At 47.3% G+C, this 22,732-nt stretch overlaps 1 protein-coding gene across 2 annotated transcripts; it reads left to right on the plus strand.

Annotated features, from left to right (window-relative positions):
- The first annotated feature begins 562 nt into the window (after positions 1-562).
- LOC141101652 (protein FAM3A-like) lies at positions 563-17,354 on the plus strand. 2 transcript variants are annotated; one of them, XM_073590882.1, is made up of 10 exons: positions 563-715; positions 7,234-7,310; positions 7,718-7,828; positions 7,940-7,963; positions 8,863-8,986; positions 11,021-11,079; positions 11,268-11,318; positions 14,808-14,892; positions 14,993-15,119; positions 16,210-17,354. In XM_073590882.1, exons 2-10 carry the CDS (start codon positions 7,298-7,300, stop codon positions 16,306-16,308), a joined length of 693 nt encoding a protein of 230 aa, XP_073446983.1. In that variant the 5' UTR covers positions 563-715; positions 7,234-7,297; the 3' UTR covers positions 16,309-17,354. The 2 variants fall into 2 exon arrangements, with proteins under 2 accessions (XP_073446983.1, XP_073446984.1); XM_073590883.1 differs by lacking the exon at positions 563-715 and adding an exon at positions 730-871.
- The last annotated feature ends 5,378 nt before the right edge of the window (positions 17,355-22,732 follow it).

Genomic DNA, 22,732 nt, shown 5'->3' on the forward strand with positions numbered 1-22,732 from the left:
TACTGTGTGGGAGGGGCACTGTGGGGACATCGTACTGTGTGTGGGAGGGGCACTGTGTGGACATCATACTGTGTGTGGAAGGGGCACTGTGGGGACATAATACTATGTAAAGAGGCACATCTTTAGGGCGTACCGTGCACTGTGTGGGAACACGAGTGACCATCGTTAGGGCACTATTTCTGTCTGGGTGGTGGGTGACGCTGTAGATAGAGGAGACCCTCTTTCTCTCCTCCAGCGTTGGAGGTCTGGTTACAGCGGTATCACATGGCACTGCGCTCTTATTTGGCTCTCAGGACATTTCTGAGCTCAGTTCATGAAGTCTAAATCTTCACAAATCTCCTTATGACGTGGACGATGCAGCTCTAACATCACAATGAGGGAATAGTACAACACTGGAATTGGCCTCAATTGACCTCCATTCAAAGAGCGAAGAATAAAAACGTCTGCAGTTTGGGTGTAGCAATATGGCCGCCGCAGGAAAAGAAATCTCACCTTGATTCCTCGCGGTGTCCGTAGTGGGGAAAAAAAGGACGCGCTTTGCCATTGGTTAAATGAACGGCCAATCAATGTCGAGTCGTGCTCTTCACAACCAATCATATTCGGAGTTTTCGCGTACACGCCTCCTCCTCCCGGGGTCGCTGAGTGGACACACACTTCCGACTATCTTAGCAGCGGGAGCTGCTGCTGGGATATAGCGGGACATTAGCGGTCGCAGGTGAGTGCCCGGCACAGGCGCCGTGTATGCAGCTAGTGCGGAAGTGCCGTACTAAGCGGCCAAAATCCGTCGTGGTACTACAAGTCCCAGCACGCCAAGTACTGCACAAACGTGCTGGCACTTGTCCGGGGCAGTGTATGTGGTTGGAAAACTTTTGTAAGTTTGGCGAATTTTTCAGGACGAGGTTATGGTGCAGCCTGTTACCATAGCAACCATATACATTCATGCACATAAACTATTTGTTTGTAGCGTGAGCAAGTAGTTAGAGTGGGCTACACCTGGTGTATACGAGGGGCTGATGGTGGCGGGCTTCCATTGATTAGTGGTAAGTTAGGTTTGGGCTGATCTAAGACTAGTTGCTACAGATATGCTGCCTGGTAACCAGGGCTGATCTCAGTAATCTGAGGCTGGTTACTATGGAAGTGCTACTTGGTAACCAGGGCTGATCTCAGTAATCTGAGGCTGGTTACTATGGAAGTGCTGCCTGGTAACCAGGGCTGATCTCAGTAATCTGAGGCCAGCTGTTATGGACGTGCTGCTTCTTAACCAGGGTTGATCGGATTAATCTGAGACTGGATGGTATGGATCTGCTGCCTAGCAACCAAGGTTTATCTGAATAATCTGAGACTGGATGGCATGGATGTGTTGCCTAGCAACCAGGGCTGAACTGAGGCTGGTAGTTATTGATGAGCTTCTGGCAACCAGGGCTGATCTCGGTGATCTTAGTCCTGTCGCAATAGATGTGCTGGAAATGACTAGGGCGGATCTGAAAAGTCTAAGACCAGTTGCTATGGATTTGCTGCATAGTACCAATGGCTCATCTCAGTAATCTGAGGTCGGTCGCTACTATAGATGTGATGCCTAAGAACCAGGGCTAATCTCAGTAATCTTAGGCTGGTCGCTATGGATGATGGATGGCTGATCTTGGTAATTTGAGACCGGTTGCTATGGATGTGCATCCTAGTAACCAGAGCTGATCTCAGTAATCTGAGGCCTGTCGCTATGGATGCGCTGCCTGGCAACCAGGGTTGCTTCTGTCTAGTTTTCATGTAATGCACCCTATACTCATCACGTGTTTGGTCTCCGTTTTGATGTATACACTGCACACAAAAAAAACTAAAGCAACACTTAAAGAGGTTTTCCACCTTTTGCAGACAAATAATTTTTATTTTTAGGTTTAAAAGAAGAAAAAAAAAATCACTTTTGCAGATGGGTACCATTAAAAAGTTTGCACCATTTGCCTTCTGTAGCCTCTCTGTTGCTGGCTGCAGATTGAGTAAACTGAGATCCATCAGTGAGTTCATTCTGCTGGGGCTTTAGATACTCTTCCTTTATCTGTCTTTTTCTGAGCTCCTCTCAGATGATTTATGACCACAGACCACATCAAAGGTCGTTGTGGTGGGAAACTGAGACTGTAAAAGCCAAACTGCCAAATTTTTAGTGAAGCCCAATTGGAAAAAAATATATTTTTTAAGGCCCAAAATACATGCTTTTGAGAAAACAAATAATGGTCCTCACAGGTGGACAATTCCTTGAAGGATTAGGCTGTGGGGTCGCTTATAGCGTAGAAGCAGTTTCCTATAGGTATGTATACAGGGCGTGATGCTGACGCTCGTCTGAGAGCCTATGTACACAGGCATCGTTTCACCTGACGATCAAGTGGGTTTTCTCGTTGGGGGATGGGCAGCCTGTTTCCACGGTGAGATTATCAGTTAATGATCGATCACTATAACCTGCGGTGTGGATGGATGATGAGTGTCACCGGGGCCCCGCTCTGCATCATTGGCAGTGGATGCCTCACGTCCGGCCTATTGGTAATGCCGAAACCACGCGGCCGTTACCGGTCAATGAGCGACCTCTCTGTGGGGCACACGGGGAGCGCTATGTGTGACCCCGACCTCACCGTATAAACCCGCGTCCCTTACACTTCAGGGATATTGATCTACCCAGTTAGGAAGTAGAAGTGATTGTGAACAGGAGCACCGGAGAGACCCCCAAAATGGGAATGGTGGTCCCATAATCTTTCCCAACAGATTCTTCTCCAGTTTTCCTTTTAACGTGTTCTTGTCTGTACCGGTAGCATGAGACAGCCTGCAGCCCGTTCACAGGTCGGCTCCCAGTCAGTGCTTATTCTTGGCTGCAGCAGTGATGTCTTGTATTCCTCTTGTGACCACTGCAGCCAATCAACCCTCAGCGGTCAGGTAACCAAAAAACAGGCCTCCATTTCTGTCTGTGAGGAAAGTGGCCGGTTCTGAATGCACGGGGTGGGAGCAGGCGAGTACACCTCATTTCACTGTTCTGCTGCTCTTCTGGAAGTGTGTATGACATTTTTAATAACCCATTCTCTGCACTGTTCTGCTCATTGTGCGCCGCACCCAGACGCCAGCCGTGAGCGCTATGGCTTATAAGCCTCTCGTTGTAATCGGCGTGTGGCATTACAAGCAGTCTTATAATATACCATGATTGCCTATGGCAATGCGTCACACACCTGAGCCGACACCACAGTCGCTTTCTCTGATGACCCTGCCCCGTGACAGCATCGGGACGTTCCCTGCAGGTAGAGGAGGCCGGTCAGACTCGTCTCTGCTGTTCCACGAAGCCGAGTTGTAAGGGGAATCTCTCTTCTCAGTAAAACAATTATGTCATGACTCCAGCTGTTGCAAGACTACAACTCCCAGCATTTTGTTCATCAGCCCCCTGGCCTCATACATAGGGGGGCTACTGTAGTGAATGGGAGTGACAGAAGCCATGTCTGAAACCGGACCAGACTGCATATACAGGATGGCCCTTGGGTGTTGTGACCGAATACTGCGTGAGTGCTCGGCCGTCAGGACATGCTGGGGGTTGTAGTTCTGCAACAGCTGGGGACCTACAGGTTGGAGACCAATGCTTTAGGCCAAATGTATCCAAGGTCTGCAGCTGGGTGCAGGGTACTGGCGGATCTGCTGATATCGCTCACATGGAGGTGACCAGTCCTGGGGAATGGAGACGGCAGATTACAGCCATATATACATAGTCCACCTGAATTGTGTGGAGATTCAGGGAAAGAGGGGCTGCATCCAAACCCCGGTAACCGGTCTAGACATCTGTCCTTCCCCCTTGCTTGGGAGAGGTGAGGAGCTTGGAATTTATTTTAAGTGCAATTTTTTTTCTCCAAGGTTTTGATCTGGTTTTATTTTGGGTGTAAATTTAATTTTCTGCGTCTTGGGCATTTTTTTTTTTTTTTTTGGTGGGTGGCGGCTGAGGGGGGGGGGGGGGAGTTATATAATAAGTCGTTGCAACACATAAGGCTGCCCCCATACACAAAAGATGAAAGTTGGTCAATTTGATGAGCCTGGCTGATCTGATGTATATGTGGGGGTCTTGTGATTCTCCCTGACAGATGTCAATGGAGATGAGGATCTGGTACTTGAAATTTTATCACCCAGTTGTTTCCAGGGGAGAGAAGCCAAAACTACACCTCTCTGACCGGGGGTATTTCTGCTCACCCAGTTGGGAACATATAAATGCTCGGCGTAACCAAACACTTGTGTGTGGAGGGAGTTGGGAGAGATGGCTTTCTGTATGGCCATCAGGACATAGTACAATGCCACGTTGCACACCACTAGACCACCAGGGTCCCTAAAGCGTAACAGCACTGACACCTAGTGGGGTAATGTGAAGTTACCAAATTATTTCCACAAGACCTGCTATACTCATTCCATCATGTATATTGTGGTAGTTCAGCTCATGCGGAGGTAGAAAAAATGAGAACACTATCTCTTTAAATCCTCGTTGGTTTATTATAAGGCAGCATACACCAACACCACGAGGGGAAAAATAAACTCAGCCTTTCCGGATAAAACAGGAAAACACCAAAGAGAGCAAAATGCTGCAACACAGTCCATACGTTGCTGATGGCACCCCGCTCTGGAGCAATACAGGGTCAGTCTTTCTTCCCCACAAGGCACCAAACCACTGGAGACTCCTCTCTCCAATGTTGCTCAAACCAGACTGCCTGTAGAGCCCATTTATTTGAAGCCCAGACCATGTGACTCTTTCCATCATGTGACTGACCACATGATCATGACATCACAGGTCCTGGCAGGTCTGCAGGTGGGGATAATGCGGACCTCCTCCCACCCGCTCTATGAGGGTCCCACATGAAACCAGCACATTATGCAAGTGCTGATGCCATTAAGCGCAGTGACACATATCTTCCCTCTATTACCTTACCAGTGACTTTCAATATACAGCAGCATGGTGGCTCAGTGGTTAGCATTGCAGCGCTGGAGTCCTGGGTTCAAATCCCACCAAGGACAACATCTGCAAGGTTTGTATGTTCTCCCCGTGTCTGCGTGGGTTTCCTCCGGGCACTCCGGTTTCCTCCCACATTCCAAAGACATACCGATAGGGAATTTAGATTGTGAGTCCCATCGGGGACAGTGATGATAATGTCTGTAAAGCGCTGCGGAATATGTTAGCGCTATATAAAAATAAAGATTATTATTATTATCTGTAGTCTGGGAGTCCTTCATATGTTTTTAGCAATCTCTATGCGGGCTTTCATATGTCTGGCACTGAGGAGAGGTTTCCGTCGGGCCACACTGCCATAAAGGCCCGACTGGTGGAGGGCTGCAGTGATAGTTGACTTTGTGGAACTTTCTCCCATCTCCCTACTGCATCTGTGGAGCTCAGCCACAGTGATCTTGGGGTTCTTCTTTTCCTCTCTCACCAAGGCTCTTCTCCCACGATTGCTCAGTTTGACAGATCTAGGAAGACTTCTGGTGGTCCCAAACTTCTTCCAGTTAAGGATTATGGAGGCCACTGTGCTCTTATGAACCTTGAGTACTGCAGAAATTCTTTTGTAACCTTGGCCAGATCTGTGCCTTGCCACAATTCTGTCTCTGAGCTCCTTGGCCAGTTCCTTTGACCTCATGATTCTCATTTGGTCTGACATGCACTGTGAGCTGTGAGGTCATATATAGACAGGTGTGTACCTTTACAAGTCAGGTCCTATCAGTTTAATTAACCCCTTAACGACCAGGGGTATTTTTCGTTTTGCATTTTCGTTTTTTGCTCCCCTTCCCAGAGCCATAACTTTTTTTTTTTTCCATAAATATGGCCATATGAGGGCTTTTTTTTGCGGGATGAGTTGTACTTTTGAACGACACCATTGATTTTCCATGTCGTTTAACAGAAAACTGGAAAAAAAATTCCAAGTGCAGTGAAATTGCAAAAAAAAAAGGGCAATCCCACACTTGTTTTTTTGTTTGGCTTTTTTTTTTTTTTTTTACTAGGTTCACTAAATGCTAAATCTGACCTGCCATTATGATTCTCCAGGTCATTACGAGTTCATAGAAACCAAACATGTCTAGGTTCTTTTTTTTTTTTTTTTTTATCTAAGTGGTGAAAAAAAATCCAAAGTTTGTAAAAAAAAAAAAAAAAAAAAAAAAAAAAATTGCCATTTTCCGAGACCCATAGCGTCTCCATTTTTCGTGATCTGGGGTTGGGTGAGGGCTTATTTCTTGTGCGCCAAGCTGCCTTTTTTATTGATACTGTTTTGGTGCAGATACTATCTTTTGATCACCCGTTATTGCATTTTGTTGCAATATTGCAGCAACCAAAAAAACGTATTTCTGGCGTTTCGATTTTTTTTTTTTTTTCTCGATACACCGTTTATTCTTTTTCTATATTGATTGGGCGATACTGAACGCGACGATACAAATATGTGTAGGTTTGTGTTTTTTTTTTTTTTGTTTTTTTTTTATTTTGAATGGGTTGATTTGAACTTTTATATTTTTTTCTACTTTTAATATTTTTAAAAACTTTTTTTTTTTTTTTTTGCTTTCTTCAATAGTTTCCATCGGAGACTAGAAGCTGCACTTGCCCAATCGCCTCTGATACATGGAGCAGGGCTGCAGCCCTGCTATATGTATCAGAAATACTCTCTTGCTATAAGCGCCAACCACCAGGTTAGGTTAGGCCGGTTTCATATTTGCGCTTCAGGGCGCAGCGACGGCCTGCATACGGCCGCCGCTAAGCCCAGCCCCCTGCCGCACCTCCGCCGGTAGCTCCGCCTCCGGGCGCATGACGCTGCATGCGTCATGCATCCCCTATCTTTAGCACTGAGGACGCAGGCCGTGCGCAGTATGCGTTTGGCGGTGCCTGCGTCCTTTTGACGGTGCGCCGAGCGCAACCAAATTGCAACAGGTTGCGTTTGGCGATGGTCGGCGCACCGTCAAAAGGACGCAGGCGCCGCAAAAACGCATACTGCGCACGGCCTGCGTCCTCAGTGATAAAGATAGGGGACGCATGCAGCGTCATGCGCCCGGAGGCGGAGCTACCGGCGGAGGCGCCGCAGGGGGCGGGGCTTAGTGGCGGCCGTGCGTAGGCCGTCGCTGCGCCCTGAAGCGCAAACGTGAAACTGGCCTTAGAAAGTCGCATTCACAGTATGTGTGAAGATATGTCCGACTTGATTTTGCATTGGTTTCACACTGTGCATCTTTACCATTTATGTGTTTTTTTTAATTATGCAGGTACGGCCAGGAGAAGAGGGGCGCCCAGTGCACTAGGGCAGGACTTGTGCTTCTTCTGTGAATTATGCGGTTAGCAGGTAAGTTCGCTGCCTCTTTGAGGGATGGTTCCCGTCATATAAAGTGATGGCGTATGGCTAGGATATACCATAACTTTTTAAATGGTGGAGGCAGGAATCCAAATAATGGAGGGGCCGTGTCACTGATTCTGCACTGTTCTTCCTTGCACAGTAGCGCCCCGGCCAGTTGCTGTGCAGAGACCTCACTCCGCCTCGTTGCCTGCGGCAGTATTCCTACACAGCAGCAGGCCAGGAGCGTTACGGTACAAGACTGTGGCAGGGCCGCAGCAGTAGATCAGCACTGCAGACCCCTTCATTTTTGGGAAATTATGAAATGAATGGCATCACTGAGATGGGAATGCCCCATTATTAGGTCCTGTCATCTGCGATGTGATTGGACACGCTGAGCCTTTTCTGTGTTCGGGCAGGTCCTGTGCGTATTATTGTGGTACTCCTCACCGTGGGCCTGACATGGATATTAGCTGGAATTATCCTGGGAACACAGAACGGCTTCCCCCGGTTACAGCAAATCATGGGGGGTAAGTGCAGCCTGGTACACCCCCTGCGTCCCCCGATCACTGCCACTCAGTGTAGTCTCCCAGTATCTTCTTTTTTTGTCATGTTGTCTTAATTGTGCTCATTATCTGCAGGTTCGGATGTGGTGAGTACGGCTGGTGAGTATATGTGCCAGTGTCTCCATACAGCCTGGGCACACTCGTACTAACCTCTGCTAACTGGGCACCTTGACTAATTATCCCACTAACCAATCTACACCCACCAATCATCTCACATGTGGTGCTGTCACCTGTCTGCACGGCGCCATCAGTGCAGAATCTCTGATATCGGCACCTCTCCGCCATACGGTGCACGGAGATGCCGATACCCGGATCCGCCGTGTGCTTGTGGTTTGTGCCAAAACATGAGATTAGTGACTATTCTAATTCCCGAATGCTCTCATTACACATCACGCTGGCACATCGTCATAGCGTCTGCATGTCACCATGGATGACAAATGGCTCTTCACCTCCAGCGGTGAAGTGGGCAGACCTAAGGATCATTTACGAAACAGACACAAATGACTACTTGAATGGCGGAAGAGTATGGGGGGGCTGTGGTCACTGGGAGATGTACCTGCTCTACTCCTCTGCTCTGTTGGGCTAGAGCTAAAATCTGTTAGAATCCATTCACTAGCGGCACTGGCTGCAGGCTAATATTTTTTATTCTATTTATGCCAGAAATCTGATTGATATGTCTGCCCTATAGAGCTCCTATCTGCATTCCCTTCACCCACCACTAGGGGGAGCTCATTGCTTATGGCCTTATACTTCTAAGGCAGTCAAGCTCCTCCTAGTGGCCACTGGAGGAAATGCTATGTTTTGTAAATCTGTAAGGGCTGAGCTTCTCATTGCTGGGGTCACCTCTGTGCCCCGAAGTTGTTGTATGGTCCTGCTTGACCACTTTCGTAAATGACCCTTAAGACTGAATCCGCATTATCCTGGTTCGCCATATCAAGCTTTCATGTCGCTGCCTCTCCCCTAGCCGTCTGTGACCTCTCGTCTGTGTTTCCTCGCAGACCCGCGGCCCAGGAAATATAAATGTGGATTACCACAGCCCTGCCCTGATAAGCACTTTGCCTTCCGAGTGGTGAGCGGAGCAGCGAACGTCATTGGACCGAAAATCTGCTTTGAAGATAAAATGTGAGTTCTAAAAGCCCCACAAGACTCTGGGTAATGTCCTACCAAATGTGCAGTAATCCAGGGTCCGGTCTGCGAATACAAGGGAGGCGACCTCTCTGTAGGAAGCAGACCGGCCTCCATATCTACACAGCAATGCACATGGAAGATGGGACGGGGGAAAGTCAGTCCGCCATGGGCAGATTTCTTATTGTGTGTACCCATTTAATGACCAGTAACCTCACTGGTAGAGCTGAGCGAATGTTCGGGTTCCTTCTTATTCGGCAAGTTATATCGCTTACCGAATAAACTACAGCGGGAACCCGGATACATGGAGCGCGCTGGCTGATCGGCACCGCAGCTGCTGTGTCGCGGCTGTGTCACAGCACATGCATGGAGATCCTGTGTGTTGGGCTCTCCATGCATGTGTTATGACTGTCACCCAGCCGTGACACACAGCCAGCGCGCTCCATGTATCCGGGTTCCCGCTGTAGTTTATTCGGTAAGCGCTATAACTTGCTGAATAAGAAGGGACCCGAACAAATTCACTCAGCTCTACTCATTGGGAAGGCCTGGTCTGATTATTGGCAAATTCCTACCTATCCGGCCAATTAGAAGAGAGTCTACTATTCAGGAACCTTATTCCCGTCCTGCCTCGGCCAAGTCTCCTTTTTATTCTATCCAAGTTTTTTTTTTTTTTTTAACCTCTTCTTCCAAAAGCCATGTGTTTTTTGTTTTTTTTTTGTAGTTTTGAATGACCCCTTCCTTTCTCCTTGTAATGTCCTATAAAACAAAAATAAAAAATTCCAAGTGCGGTGAAATCTCGGGAAACAAAATCTCCTCTTCTGTATTTTTTTTATGGCCTTTTTGCGGTAAAGGTAACATGGGAACTTGTTTCCTGAAGTTGGTGCAGTTTGGTTATAACTTGGTAGGAAAGATGTCCAGCAACACATGCGGAGAGGTAAGTGTTGAAATCAACTATTTAAAAAAAAAATAAAAAATTGTCATATTGGTAAAAATTGCATATCACTGGGCATGCGCCAGACTGACGCGTTTCAAACTAGTTCTTAATCCTAGAAAGAACTGTACTATGACGAAGAACAAGTAGTTTGAAACGTGTCAGTTTGATGCAAAATATTTTTTGGGAAAAAAAATGTTTTAATCATTATTTTTTAAATAAATAGTTGTTTTTAACACTTACCTCTCTGGATCTGTTACTGGATGTCTTCCCTACCAAGTTGTCTTCATTTCCTACTGCCGACACAGGCCCTCATGTCTCTGCACTACCGGAGGACTTCAGTTTATAGGTGAGCTGGAGAACCATTGTTTCTATGTGAATACAGTTTGGCTACTTGTCCATGGCTATTCAGGTGCCTTTGTATTTCTTGTGTGACATGCTGTCATTTATATTGATACCGCTCTGGGGTACATATGACGTTTTGATCGCTTTTTATTGCGTTTTTTTTTTTTTTCTAAGGAGGGGAAGCGACTGAGGAAAAAAATGTCAAAACTGTCTTTTTAATGTTGCTTCTCTTTACAGCTTTTACTGTTTGATTAATTTTTCCATTTGATAGATCAGACTTTTCCTGGATGCAGAGATACCAAACATGGTGGTTTTTATATTTAGGTACTTTTAAACTGTGAAAATGGGGTTCATTTAATATATTTTAAAAATAATTTTATGGTTTTTCCATTTTCTCGTTCCCACGGAACTTGAACCTGCACTTGTTTTCTCTCTGTGCACTGTAATATTATTATATTGTTGTATGTGTGTATATATAGAAGATGATCTCTTGTAAAGCCCAGCAAAGGGCTGGGCTTAGCAGGAAGACTAAGACGGCAGGGATGGGGGGGACCCTCTACAGGCCCCCTACTGCCAACTCATCCCATTAGCACTCCCGCCTCCTCCCGATCGATGGGTGCACACTAGGCAATCCTTAATCTGTGACCTGTCGTTGAGCCATGAGCCAATAGCAACACGATGACAAATTGCGATAAAGGTATAAATATGATTACTCGTTTTTCTTTTGGTGGTAGCCGTCTTGTTTTCTGTCGCAGGTTGATGAGCAGCGTCCAGAACAACGTCGGTCGAGGGCTGAACATCGCACTCGTTAACGGTCAGTGGCACGAAATGTCCATCCTGTATCGTTCTGATTGTAGAGCGTCATAGTCTTAGTCGTTAGCACGGTGCGTGGCGCTGTAGTTCTGCAGATCTGAAGGTACCTAGGTGATATTGTGGAGCTGCGGACATTTCTGAGTTTTACCCCTTCATGGTCTACATGTAAATTTATATTCTGAATTCCAGGAGTGAATGGAGACCTGATAGAGGCCAAGACGTTTGACATGTGGGACGGAGGTGAGTTGCCATGAGCTGTAGCAGGGCTGGACTGTGGCAACATCTGTTTTTGAGTTTTCATTTTCTTCTTTTATTTTAATTCTGTTAGCGTCTCATGGTGGGGCCTAACAGACCCCATTATAAGGCAGTGGCTGGTGGTGACATCTTTCCTCGGACCCAGTCATTTGCAGATTTTCAGACGTTGGGTCTTTAGTGCTCTTTCCAAATAATATGACAGCACCTGCTCAGATGGAGGAACCCATTTAACACCTTAACATTGGCCGCTGAAGATGTACAGCAGCTGTGTCCATCACCGTAAGGAGCAGGCACAGTGGTGTTGTGCCCGGCTCGGGACAGTAACTGATGCGGTCTTAGCTAGCCCCGATCACATTAGCTTAACCCAAATCCTGCTGTGGCAACTGTATTTAAAAGGCAACCAACATGGCTGCCATTATTTCTCAGCTCTGATCCCAGGGTATCGATCACATGCCATGACAGCCGGGGTCGTACTGAAGACCCCTGTGTCTACCATCTTAGGATGCCTCTGAAGCCCAGTCTCTTGGTTGGACGTCATAGGACAGTGAAGGCGAATCTTTCTGAGACCGACTTCCCAAACTGCAACCTAAAACCCAATTATTTATGACGAAGTGCCAACACGAGCCAAATGCCCCATCATGATTCCCTTCTTGTAGTAATATGCCCCACCATGATCCCCTTCATGCAGAAATATGCCCCATCATGATCCCCTTCATGCAGAAATATGCCCCATCATGATCCCCTTCATGCAGAAATATGCCCCATCATGATCCCCTTCATGCAGAAATATGCCCCATCATGATCCCCTTCATGCAGAAATATGCCCCATCATGATCCCCTTCATGCAGAAATATGCCCCATCATGATCCCCTTCATGCAGAAATGTGCTCCACCATGATCCCCTTCATGCAGAAATGTAGAAATTGCCCATTCCACCACCTCCATCATTGCCCTCTCCCCATCACTGGCCCTCTCCCCATCACTCGCATCATTGGCCCTCGACACACACACACCGGCGGCCACACATATATACACTCGCACACACCAGCGGCCACACACACACACATATATACACTCGCACACACCAGCGGCCACACACACACTCGCACACACCAGCGGCCACACACGTACATATATACACTCACACACACCAGCGGCCACACTCAACACACACGTACACACCAGTGGCCACACGCACGCACCAGCGGCGACACACACACCAGCGGCCGCACTTGCACACCAGTGGCCACACACACACACCAGCGGCCACACCAGCGGCCGCACGCACACACCAGCGGCCGCACGTACACACCAGTGGCCACACGTACACACAAACATACACACACACGCGCGCACACACACACCCCAGCTGTGCCACAAACGTGCGCGGGCGCACACCCCAGCGGCTGCGCGCGCGCGCACCCCCCCCCCCCCAGCGGCCTGCACACACGCACTTGCTCACACCACACCACAAAAAAAATGTAATGAAAACATTGTGTGTACCATAATATGGTATGCGTAAAAAAACGAAGTTTGAAGGGCCAAAAAATGAGTATTGGTTTAGGTCCATGACAAAAACATAAAGTTACAAATCTTGGTACAGTTGGTTATTACACTTGAGAAAGATGTCAGTCCGAGGTGAAAATGCGTCGTGGCATAAAACCACTTCTATATACACTGCTCAAAAAAATAAAGGGAACACTTAAACAACAGAATATAACTCCAAGTAAATCAAACGTCTGTGAAATCAAACTGTCCACTTAGGAAGCAACATTGATTGACAATCAGTTTCACATGCTGTTGTGCAAATGGAATAGACAACAGATGGAAATTATTGGCAATTATCAAGACACCCTCAATAAAGGAGTGGTTCTGCAGGTGGGGATCACAGACCACATCTCGGTACCAATGCTTTCTGGCTGATGTTTTGGTCACTTTTGAATGTTGGTTGTGCTTTCACACTTGTAGTAGTATGAGACGGACTCTACAACCCACACAAGTGGCTCAGGTAGATGTGCCATCCTGGATAAGCTGCACATTGCGAGCTGTGGCAAGGTTTGCCGTGCCTGTCAGCGTAGTGTCCAGAGGCTGGAGGCGCTACCAGGAGACAGGCCAGTACACCAGGAGATGTGGAGGGGGCCGTAGGAGGGCAACAACCCAGCAGCAGGACCGCTACCTCAGCCTTTGTGCAAGGAGGAACAGGGGGAGCACTACCAGAGCCTTGCAAAATGACCTCCAGCAGGCCACAAATGTGCATGTGTCTGCTCAAACGGTTAGAAACCGACTCCATGAGGATGGTGTGAGTGGCCGACGTCCACAGATTGGGGTTGTGCTCACAGCCCAACACCTTGTCGGACGATTGGCATTTGCCACAGAAAACAGTGTTTGGCAAATTTGACATTGATGCCCTGTGCTCTTCACAGATAAAAGCAGGTTCACACTGAGCACTTGTGATAGACATGACAGAGTCTGGAGTCACCGTGGAGAATGTTCTGCTGCTTGCAACATCCTCCAGCAGGCCTGTTTTGGCAGTGGGTCAGTAATGGTGTGGGGTGGCATTTCTTTGAAGGGCACCACAGCCCTCCATGTGCTAGCCAGAGGTACCCTGGCTGCATTAGGTACCAGGATGAGATCCTCAGACCCATTTTGAAACCACATGCAGGGTTCCTTCTGATGCATGACAATGCTAAACCTCATGTGGCTGAAGTGTCAGCAGTTCCTGCATGATGAAGTCATTGATGCTATGGACTGGCCTGCCCTTTCCCCAGACCTGAATCCAATTGAGCACGTCTGGGACATTATGACTCGTTCCATCCACCTACGCCACTGTGCACCATGGACTGTTCAGGAGTTCACTATTGCTTTAATCCAGGTCTGGGAGGAGATCCCTCAGGAGAACATCCGCTGCCTCATCAGGACCATACCCAAGCATTGAAAGGAGGTTGTACAGGCATGTAGAGGCCACACACACTACTGAGCATCATTTCGTTGTCTTGAGGCATTTTTATGAAGTTGGATCATCCTGTAATTTGAGACCTCCATGAGATATTAATTTTGATTTACATTGATCATTTTTGTTTTATCATTCTCAATGCATTCCATTATGTAATGAATACAGATTTATAACTGGAATAGTTCATTCAGTGACACCTACGATGTGGTATTTTAGTGTTCCCTTTATTTTTTTGAGCAGTGAATTATTGGATCAATGATCTTCATGTTCGGTTAGTGCGACCTTAACTGTGAAGTGTCTTTTCCTTTACATCTCAGAATGTAGAGAAGCAAAAAAAATTTTTTTTTTAAACTGAAATATATTTTTAGGTTATAGTGATAATAATGGCAGAATTGCCTTTATTTCATCCCACCATTATATGCTAAAACAGAAAATCTGTCACCTAGAAAAACTTGTGTAAAATGTGTTTATACCTCACTTAGTCATCATGTTTGTTGTGTTTTGGTTTTTTTTGTCTTCAGACGTATCTGAGCTACTGAACTTCCTGCGGCCCATCCATGAAGGAACCCTGATGATTTTGGCTTCTTATGACGATCCAGCCACAAAGTAACTTGCATTTATTTTTTTTTCAAAGTTTTTTTTTTTTTCCCCAAAAGCTAACTTTACTGTAGTGTGACTCTTTCCTTGCTTCTGTCTCACCTTCAAGAATGAATGAGGATGCCAGGAAGATGTTCATCGAACTGGGCAGCTCTTCTGCCAAGGAGGTGGCATTCAGAGACAGCTGGGTCTTCGTGGGAGCAAAAGGGGTTCAGGATAAATCTCCATTTGAGCAGGTATAGTTCTCTGTAACTTTTCATATTTTATTATATTTTTAACCCTTAAATAGCAGAAATATTGAGTGTTTCTGATGTGATGCCTTTAGCATACCAAGCATTATTCTTTATTCAATACTACCAGTATAAAAAAAAATTGTGCAACAGCTTCAGATGTAGAACTGGGGTGCACAACTTTTTCTTGTGCCATATGTCAGACCCCTACTTATTTTGTATCGATGACCTACCACAAGGATAGGTCATCGATGGAAAAGGATTGGATCCAACCCCTTGAGGGCTGTAATGAAATATAAAGATATTTATGGCATGTTAAAAGTATGTGCCGTTAATATTTGCTCGGTGGGAGTGGTACTCCCACTTATCTGAAGAATGGGGGTCCCTGTTCTTAGTTGTTTGTACCTGATAAGGGTACAGATTGTGTGTATATATGTGACTCTGATAGTAAATGTGTTTCACTGCTCTCATAAAACTGTATTGAAGGAAGCGCAGCACATGGGCAGTGCCACCCCACTTATTTGTTATTGGGTCTACAGACCCTAATTTTACCAATATATGGTAACTAGTCATGAGAAAACATACTCGGATAAGGTGTTATCTGAGCATGCTCAGGTGCTAACAGTGTCTGCAACATGCTAGAATAATGTTTGAGTCCCCGCGGCTGCATGTCTCGTGGCTGTTCGACAGCTGCAACACATGCAGGGAGTCCCTGCATGTGTTTTGGGTGTCTAACAGCCGTGAGACATGCAGTCACTGGGACTCGAACGTATTTTTCGAGCATGCCAAAGTCACTCGGTTAGCACCCAATCATGCTTGTCTATCACCTTATTGGAGCACGTTCACTGATCACTAATGGTAACGATCACAAAGTGCGTCCTATGCGCTCTCCTCTCCTCATTAACATGGAAAATACACGTAAGCCCACTCCAGATAGCAACAAGCATGTCAGTGACCAGATGCCTGGGGGCACACAGAATAACATCGCAGGCTGGATGCAGCCTCTAGTTCTGCCCATCTCCGGAGATGACCCATGCAGGACGTTCGTATGTGTACTTCTCTGTGCGGTACTAATAGATGTCTCTGTATTTCCTAGCTAATACAGAACAGTAAAAGCAGTAACAAGTATGAAGGATGGCCCGAAGCCGTGGAGTTGGAGGGCTGCGTGCCCCCTCGTACACTAGAAGTTGAGTAAAGGAAGGGTGAAGACGGCCCAACCTAAGCAGAACCGCGAGTGCACTGGTGATGGACTGGTTCTTCTCTGATTTCTTCCCTTTTTTGTTTCCAACTCGTTGGCCATTGGCTACTGACAGTAACTGCCCCTCATCTGGACATTACTGCCTGGCCTGTTACCATCCTCTCAAAGTGCATTCGGATGTACTTAGTAGACTGACAGCGGAGAGGTGCGGACTATTAACAGGTTTATTACATGGCAAGAAAAAAAAAAAGATGACTACCAAACTCGCTCTGATCAAGAAGTGGCACCGGAAAGCTGCAACATATCATTGTACATTTTTACGCATGTCTCCATTGTATCATTGCATGAGCAACAGGAGGTGAACATTAGGGCTATAAAAAAAAAAAAAAAAAAAAAAAAAAAATCTGCAAGCACAACTGCGTGTTCCACCCAGACGTGCATGGACGGATAGCAAGAACGTGCCTCAGGGTAATCTAAAGCCATTCTAGGCGGGGGAGATTAGGACTGAAATGGTTTTGCATTTCAAGACTTTCATGTTTGGTCTGAATCCGAGCCGAACTCCCTATTGTCCTATACAATCAGTAGCCACGGATTCTCTATTGGGCAGAGCGGACCGGATCTGATCACTTATCACTACTTTAATAGGTCAGTCGCAGCGCGGGATATAATCTTCCCACAAGTAATTTATTTTAATATTGAACTGTTTGGGGTGGGGGGGGATGTTGATAAATCGCAGTGATTATTATTATTTTTTTTCTTTTTACACCGCAACACCAAAAAGTAGTCCCTCACCATGACCCAGTATGTTGGGTGAGGTCCCATAGGCTTCATATATACGGCATGATTCAGAATGAGTGGTGTATGGCTGCTCTTGAGTAAGACTCTTGTCTTCTATCAGGAATGGGTGCGTGACTGAGAGTGGATGAGACAGACAGAAGGGGAAGGCACAGCTATGCTTTCTTCATGATTTTTGTAACGGAGGATTTAACACAACTATGTCAGGTGTACTTTCCAGTAAATTGATTTTTTTTTTTTTTTTCTTATACAGGAGTTTGTGTCTTCATTTATTTGGTTCCTGTACTATCAGATAACTTGGATCTCGCAGGCAGGACCTGTTCATAGCTCGAGCTGCTCTAGGCACCAAGCTCGAATTACTCAAAGGCACATTTGCACTTGCCAATCATCATCATATGCTAATTGCGTAGCAATTTGTTATTGCTGACGTAAAAAGGATCAACATGAAAACGCGTTTATTCTTGATCGTCAATTTTGATGCCCTAAAAATAAATGTAATAGGTGGATTTATTCACTTATGATGTATAGTTGTGGTAGTTCGGTTCACTCGGCTGCACTCGGAGGTAGACACAGGTGCACTGTCTCTTTAAATCATCCACTGGTTTATTATGCAGGCAGCATAAACAAGTGCGAAGTAAAAAATAAATAAGGCCCTTCGGGCAAAGCAGGAAAACGAAGCAAAATGGTATACAATCTCTGCAGCCGTGGGGATCCGCCTGCTCAGGTATAACAACCAGGCTCAGTACAGTTGAACAGAAAACTACTTCTGGAGCTTCCGGCTCCAGACCCACTGAACACTTAATGTCTAAGACGGACGACTATTTAAACCCCAGACCACACCCTGGGGGTGGCGATAAGGTGGAGAGCCTCCCACTTGCTCTATGGATGGCCACAAAAATTCAGCCCTTAAAATGGCCGATTAACCCCTCTCAACGCAGTGTACTTTAGCAAAACTTCTGTGTTTGAAATCAATGAAGCTATTGGCCTCAGTGAAATGTGCCTCCACTCCAGCACTTTGCCAGTGACTTTGTCATGTATCGGCCCCCGCTTAAAGCCGTGGGTTTTGGCATCTTTACTCACTATGCAGGGAAGTCTGGACAGGGCATCTGCATTGCTATGTAGTTTCCCTAGCCTATGCTCCATGTGGAAGCTGTAGTCCTGGAGAGCCAGAAACCACCTAGCCAACCAGGCATTCCTCCCATTCCTTTCCTTCATCCATCTCAGGAGTGCATGGTCTGACACTGACCTGATCTTTTGGCTTCACAGGTAACTCAGCGCGTCAATTGCCCATTTGATGGCCAAGCACCCCCCCCTCTGTCTCTTTTCTTCAATAATGGCATAGGTTTTTCTCACAGGCAGAGAATTTTCTGCCTAAGTATATGATGGGATGTTCCTCCCCGTTTACTTCCTGGGACAACACTGTCCCCAACCCCACTTCTGAGTCGTCCGTCCAGACCACAACTTTCCTACTGAAGTCAGGTGTGATCAAGATTGGCTGCATACACAGGGCAAGCTTCAACTCCTGGAATGCCGTCTCTGCTTCTGAGGACCATTTGGCCGTCAGCATCTTTGCGTTCGTAAGAAGATCAGTCATGGGGTGGTTATCATGGTGAAATTTGGGATAACTCGCCGATAGTATCCGACAATTCCCAGAAACGACCAAATCTGTTTATTGGAAACCGGTTGCTTCCAATTTTGGATTGCCTCCATTTTATTTAATCGATGCTTTATTTCACCCTTTCCGACCATGTAGCCCAAGTATTTTGCTTCTTTCCCCATGGTGCGCTTCTTTTTGATTATGGTAAAGCCTGCCTTAGTGCATCCAGTACCGCCTGGACCTTCTGCAGGTGACTTTCCCAATCCAGGCTGAAGATCACGATATCCTCCCATATGAGCTGCAGCATACTTTTTGTGAGGGGCTAGGACCAAGTTCATGGCCCTCCTATAGGTAGTTGGCGCTCCCTGCAGACTGAACGGCATCCTGGTATACTGAAAGCACCCATCAGGTGTAGAAAAGGCCGTCTTTTCCTTGGCAGTTGGGGACAGGAGAATTTACCAGTACCTTTATGTTAGGTCCAGGGAAGTGATGTATCTGGCTGACCCTAGATTCTCAATGAGCTCATCGACCCGGGGCATCGGATGTGCATCTGACTTGGACACCTCATTTAGCTTCCTGTAGTCGTTACACAAACGCCATCTGGTTTTGTCACAAGGACAATGGGGATGGACCAGCTGCTTTTTGACCCCTCTGATGCCCAGGCTTAACATTCTCCTCACCTCCTTTTGTCTCCAAGCATTTACAGAGCCAGCCACCTTTGTTAGCTTGGCCTCCATAGGTGCAAGATTGGCCTCTAAATGAGACACCCTTGATTCGACTTCAATGATGCGCCCCCTCATGGCCTGCATGTCCTGCCGGACACGTCCCACCTCTGAGTGTACCTCCTCTATTTTCCCGGTCAGGGACGTTCTAGTTAGGGATATGGCCTGCATTAATTGCTCGGATGCCTGTCTAAGAGTTAGGTCTTCCTGGTCGCCGCCTTCCTTAATGTCAGAAGAGCGACCGTTACGCTGATCTCCAGCCTTAGCCTGCGATGAACAGTGCATGATCCCTCAGGAACAATCAGACGGCTTGATCCTTGCAAATTCTTTTAATTTGCCACCCCTGAACCTCTTGAGCGATTCATAGTTACTAGTAACGTAGAATGGCAAATTTAGAGAATATGTTCAATTATAAAGTCCCCCTTCCTCCAATTCCAGAAGCAAAAGCACTGCCACAAAAGAATATAGGTACTTGTTTTAACTCAATAATATGGGGGAAGTGCAAGTAGATTATAGGGTGAAATGCTGATTATTGCGGCAGACTTAGGGTTATTGCCCAGGTCCTGTGCAGCAAGATGAGGTAATGTCTCACAGCGCCTGCAGGGGCAGCGGTAGGAGAACAGAGATCTCCTAAAATGGCAGGAGCCCACGGGCTAGCTATATTGTCAATGAGGGAGCGTGGGGCTCATTTTTCAGAGCTCTCACCGTGCTTCCCTCTTCTATACCTCCGGGATAAAGTCGCGCTGCTCCAGCGGCTCCCCAAGGACCGGGATCCATAGCTCCATGCCTCCTTCCTGTCGGAACGCACAGTGTAAGATGGCCTCTGTCCCCTACAGGCCCCGCTGTCTTGCCGGCGTCTCCTCCAAGCCAGACTCACTGGAGCCACGCACCGCACTCCCTCTGGTATCGGATGTCTCCCGGGTTCCAGGGAATTACGCTGCCCGCAGTTAAAGATCGCTCAGGGCAATATAGCTGTGACGAGGTCAGCTTACTCTGAGTCGTTTTCTTTTGGACCCTCTGGGTCGTGGCACCCACCCACCTAGGGCGAGCTGACCTTGTGAGGAACCACCCCCTATACAGGGAGTGTCAGTGGCAAGACCAAGGGGGTGAACCACCACGACTGCCAGAACTAGATGGCCGGCTCAGGTAGACACTAAGTACGAGTGTCTGATAACAAAGGACGTGCAGGAAAAAAGACAAGACGTGAATTCAAGGTATCTTCATTAAGGCAAACTCAGGGTAACAACAGGTGCAAAACGTGAACCAGGCAAAACACAGCAAGGTGCGTGGCACGCCAAGGTCCATGGCATGGTACGTGCCAGAAAGTAAGCCCGGTTACCGGCAAGGGCTCAATGGCATCGGACTCCGGCCAACTGGCAACGATCGACAGGATCAGGGCATCAGGCTGCGGACATCAGCTCCGGACATCAGGCCGCAGTCATCATGCTTACGATCTCTGGCAATGATGGCAGGTTCCGGGTATCCAGCAGGCAAACCAGGGTACAGGCAAGGAGGCACGACAGATCTCCAGACATGGGGCGTGTTAGGGAACACGCCGAGGTCCAAGGCAAGATTCCAGGCAGGGTGGGTGCTAGGGGCACACCAGGGTCTAAGACAAGGTGCATGTGTAGGGAACACACCAGGTTCAACGTGCAAATTACAGTGCGTGTGAAGGGGACACGCCAGGGTTCTAAGGCAAGGTCCTGCGCGTGCCAAGGGACACGCCAGGGTCAGGGTTTAAGGCAGAGTCCTGCGCGTGCAGAGGGGCACGCCAGGGTCATGGTTTAAGGCAGAGTCCTGCGCGTGCAGAGGGGCATGCCAGGGTTCAAGGCAGAGTCCTGCGCATGCAGAGGGGCACGCCAGGGTCAGGGCCAGGGGAGAACTTCTGGTTCAGATCCTCCAGGATCATAGAGAGTGTTGCTAGATCAGACTGGCTGGACCATAGAGAAGGTCACATGATCAGGGGCTCCAGGAATACAGAGAGGATTGCAGAATCAGAGCAGAGACGGATGGTTACCTAGCAACGGCGTGCAGCCAAAAGGTAAGGCGCGCGTGCACACTGCTCCAGGCATCTTGCAGCACAACAATCACGAGGTGCGTGTGCACACTGCTTCCAGGGATCTTGCAGCATGAGACACAACGGGCATGAGAATTCAGTGCACGTGCACACTGCTCCAGGGGTCATGCGGCACAACAGACATGGCGGGCATGACAGGCATAACGGACATTGCGGGCATGACAATAGCTCAGGATTTTGTTCAGGATCCTCTGAGCGTGTTCTCCTAGCTCCACAGCATCGCCACGCCCCCATTCTCCTCACGTCCTTGGAGATCCCCTCGCGGCAAGCTTCTGGAGTCTGATTCGGCTTTTGGTTCACCCTCGCATGCAGTTCTGTCAGGATTTCATGCTCCATGACCTGCGTACAAACTGGCAATTCTGAAAACTGGTTCCGGTGCAGCAGCTCGGCATTGTTGCTTCTGGGCATTATAGAATACTGTAGATAAGCCCTGAAAGGCAGGGGCTGCATCTTATAGTGGCCATAACAGGTGACAGGTTCCCTTTAAGGGTGAAGCCAGGACATGTTGTACATGCATTTCTCCTTGAAAGCCTGAGAAATATGGGTCGTTTGAGACATTTGTTCAGAAGTAGTGTTCTTTGATTAAAAAGGTTGGAGAGGGCAAAAACTTATAAAGAAGTCCAGACAATGATATATTGTTTAGCTAAAATTATCTCCAATGCTTTAAAATTGAAAGCTAAACCAGAGAGATGTGGAAGAAAACGGAAGACTACCATACGAATGGATGGAAGGATAGCCAGAATGGCAAAGGCTTAGCCAATGATCAGCTCCAGGATGATCAAAGACAGTCTCAAGTTACTTGTGAGGACTGAGACAGTTAGTCTGGGGTCACACTTGCGAGTGTGATACGAGAAACTCGGACCGGAGCGCTCAGCTGCATAGAAATACACACTCCGGTCCCGAGCGCCGCGTATTGACGTGAGATTTGTGCGAGTTTCACGCAAGTGTGACTCCGGCCTTTAGAAGATGCCTGTGTGATGCTGATCTCTTAACAAGAAACTCCCGCAAAGTCCCACTGTTCTGAAACGGATATAGTTTGCCAAAGAACACATCAACTGGCCTAAAGAGAAGTGGAGAAACATTTTATGGACTGATGAAAGTAAAATTTGTTCTTTTTGGGTCCAAGGGCCTCAGACAGTTCGTCAGGCGACCCCCAAACTCTGAAATTCAAGCCACAGTACACTCTGAAGACAGTGAAGCATGGTGATGCAAACATCATGATATGATGGA

This window comes from Dendrobates tinctorius, unplaced genomic scaffold (genome assembly GCF_039654945.1).
Source record: "Dendrobates tinctorius isolate UK_male_01 unplaced genomic scaffold, ASM3965494v1 ptg000120l, whole genome shotgun sequence".
NCBI lineage: Eukaryota > Metazoa > Chordata > Amphibia > Anura > Dendrobatidae > Dendrobates > Dendrobates tinctorius.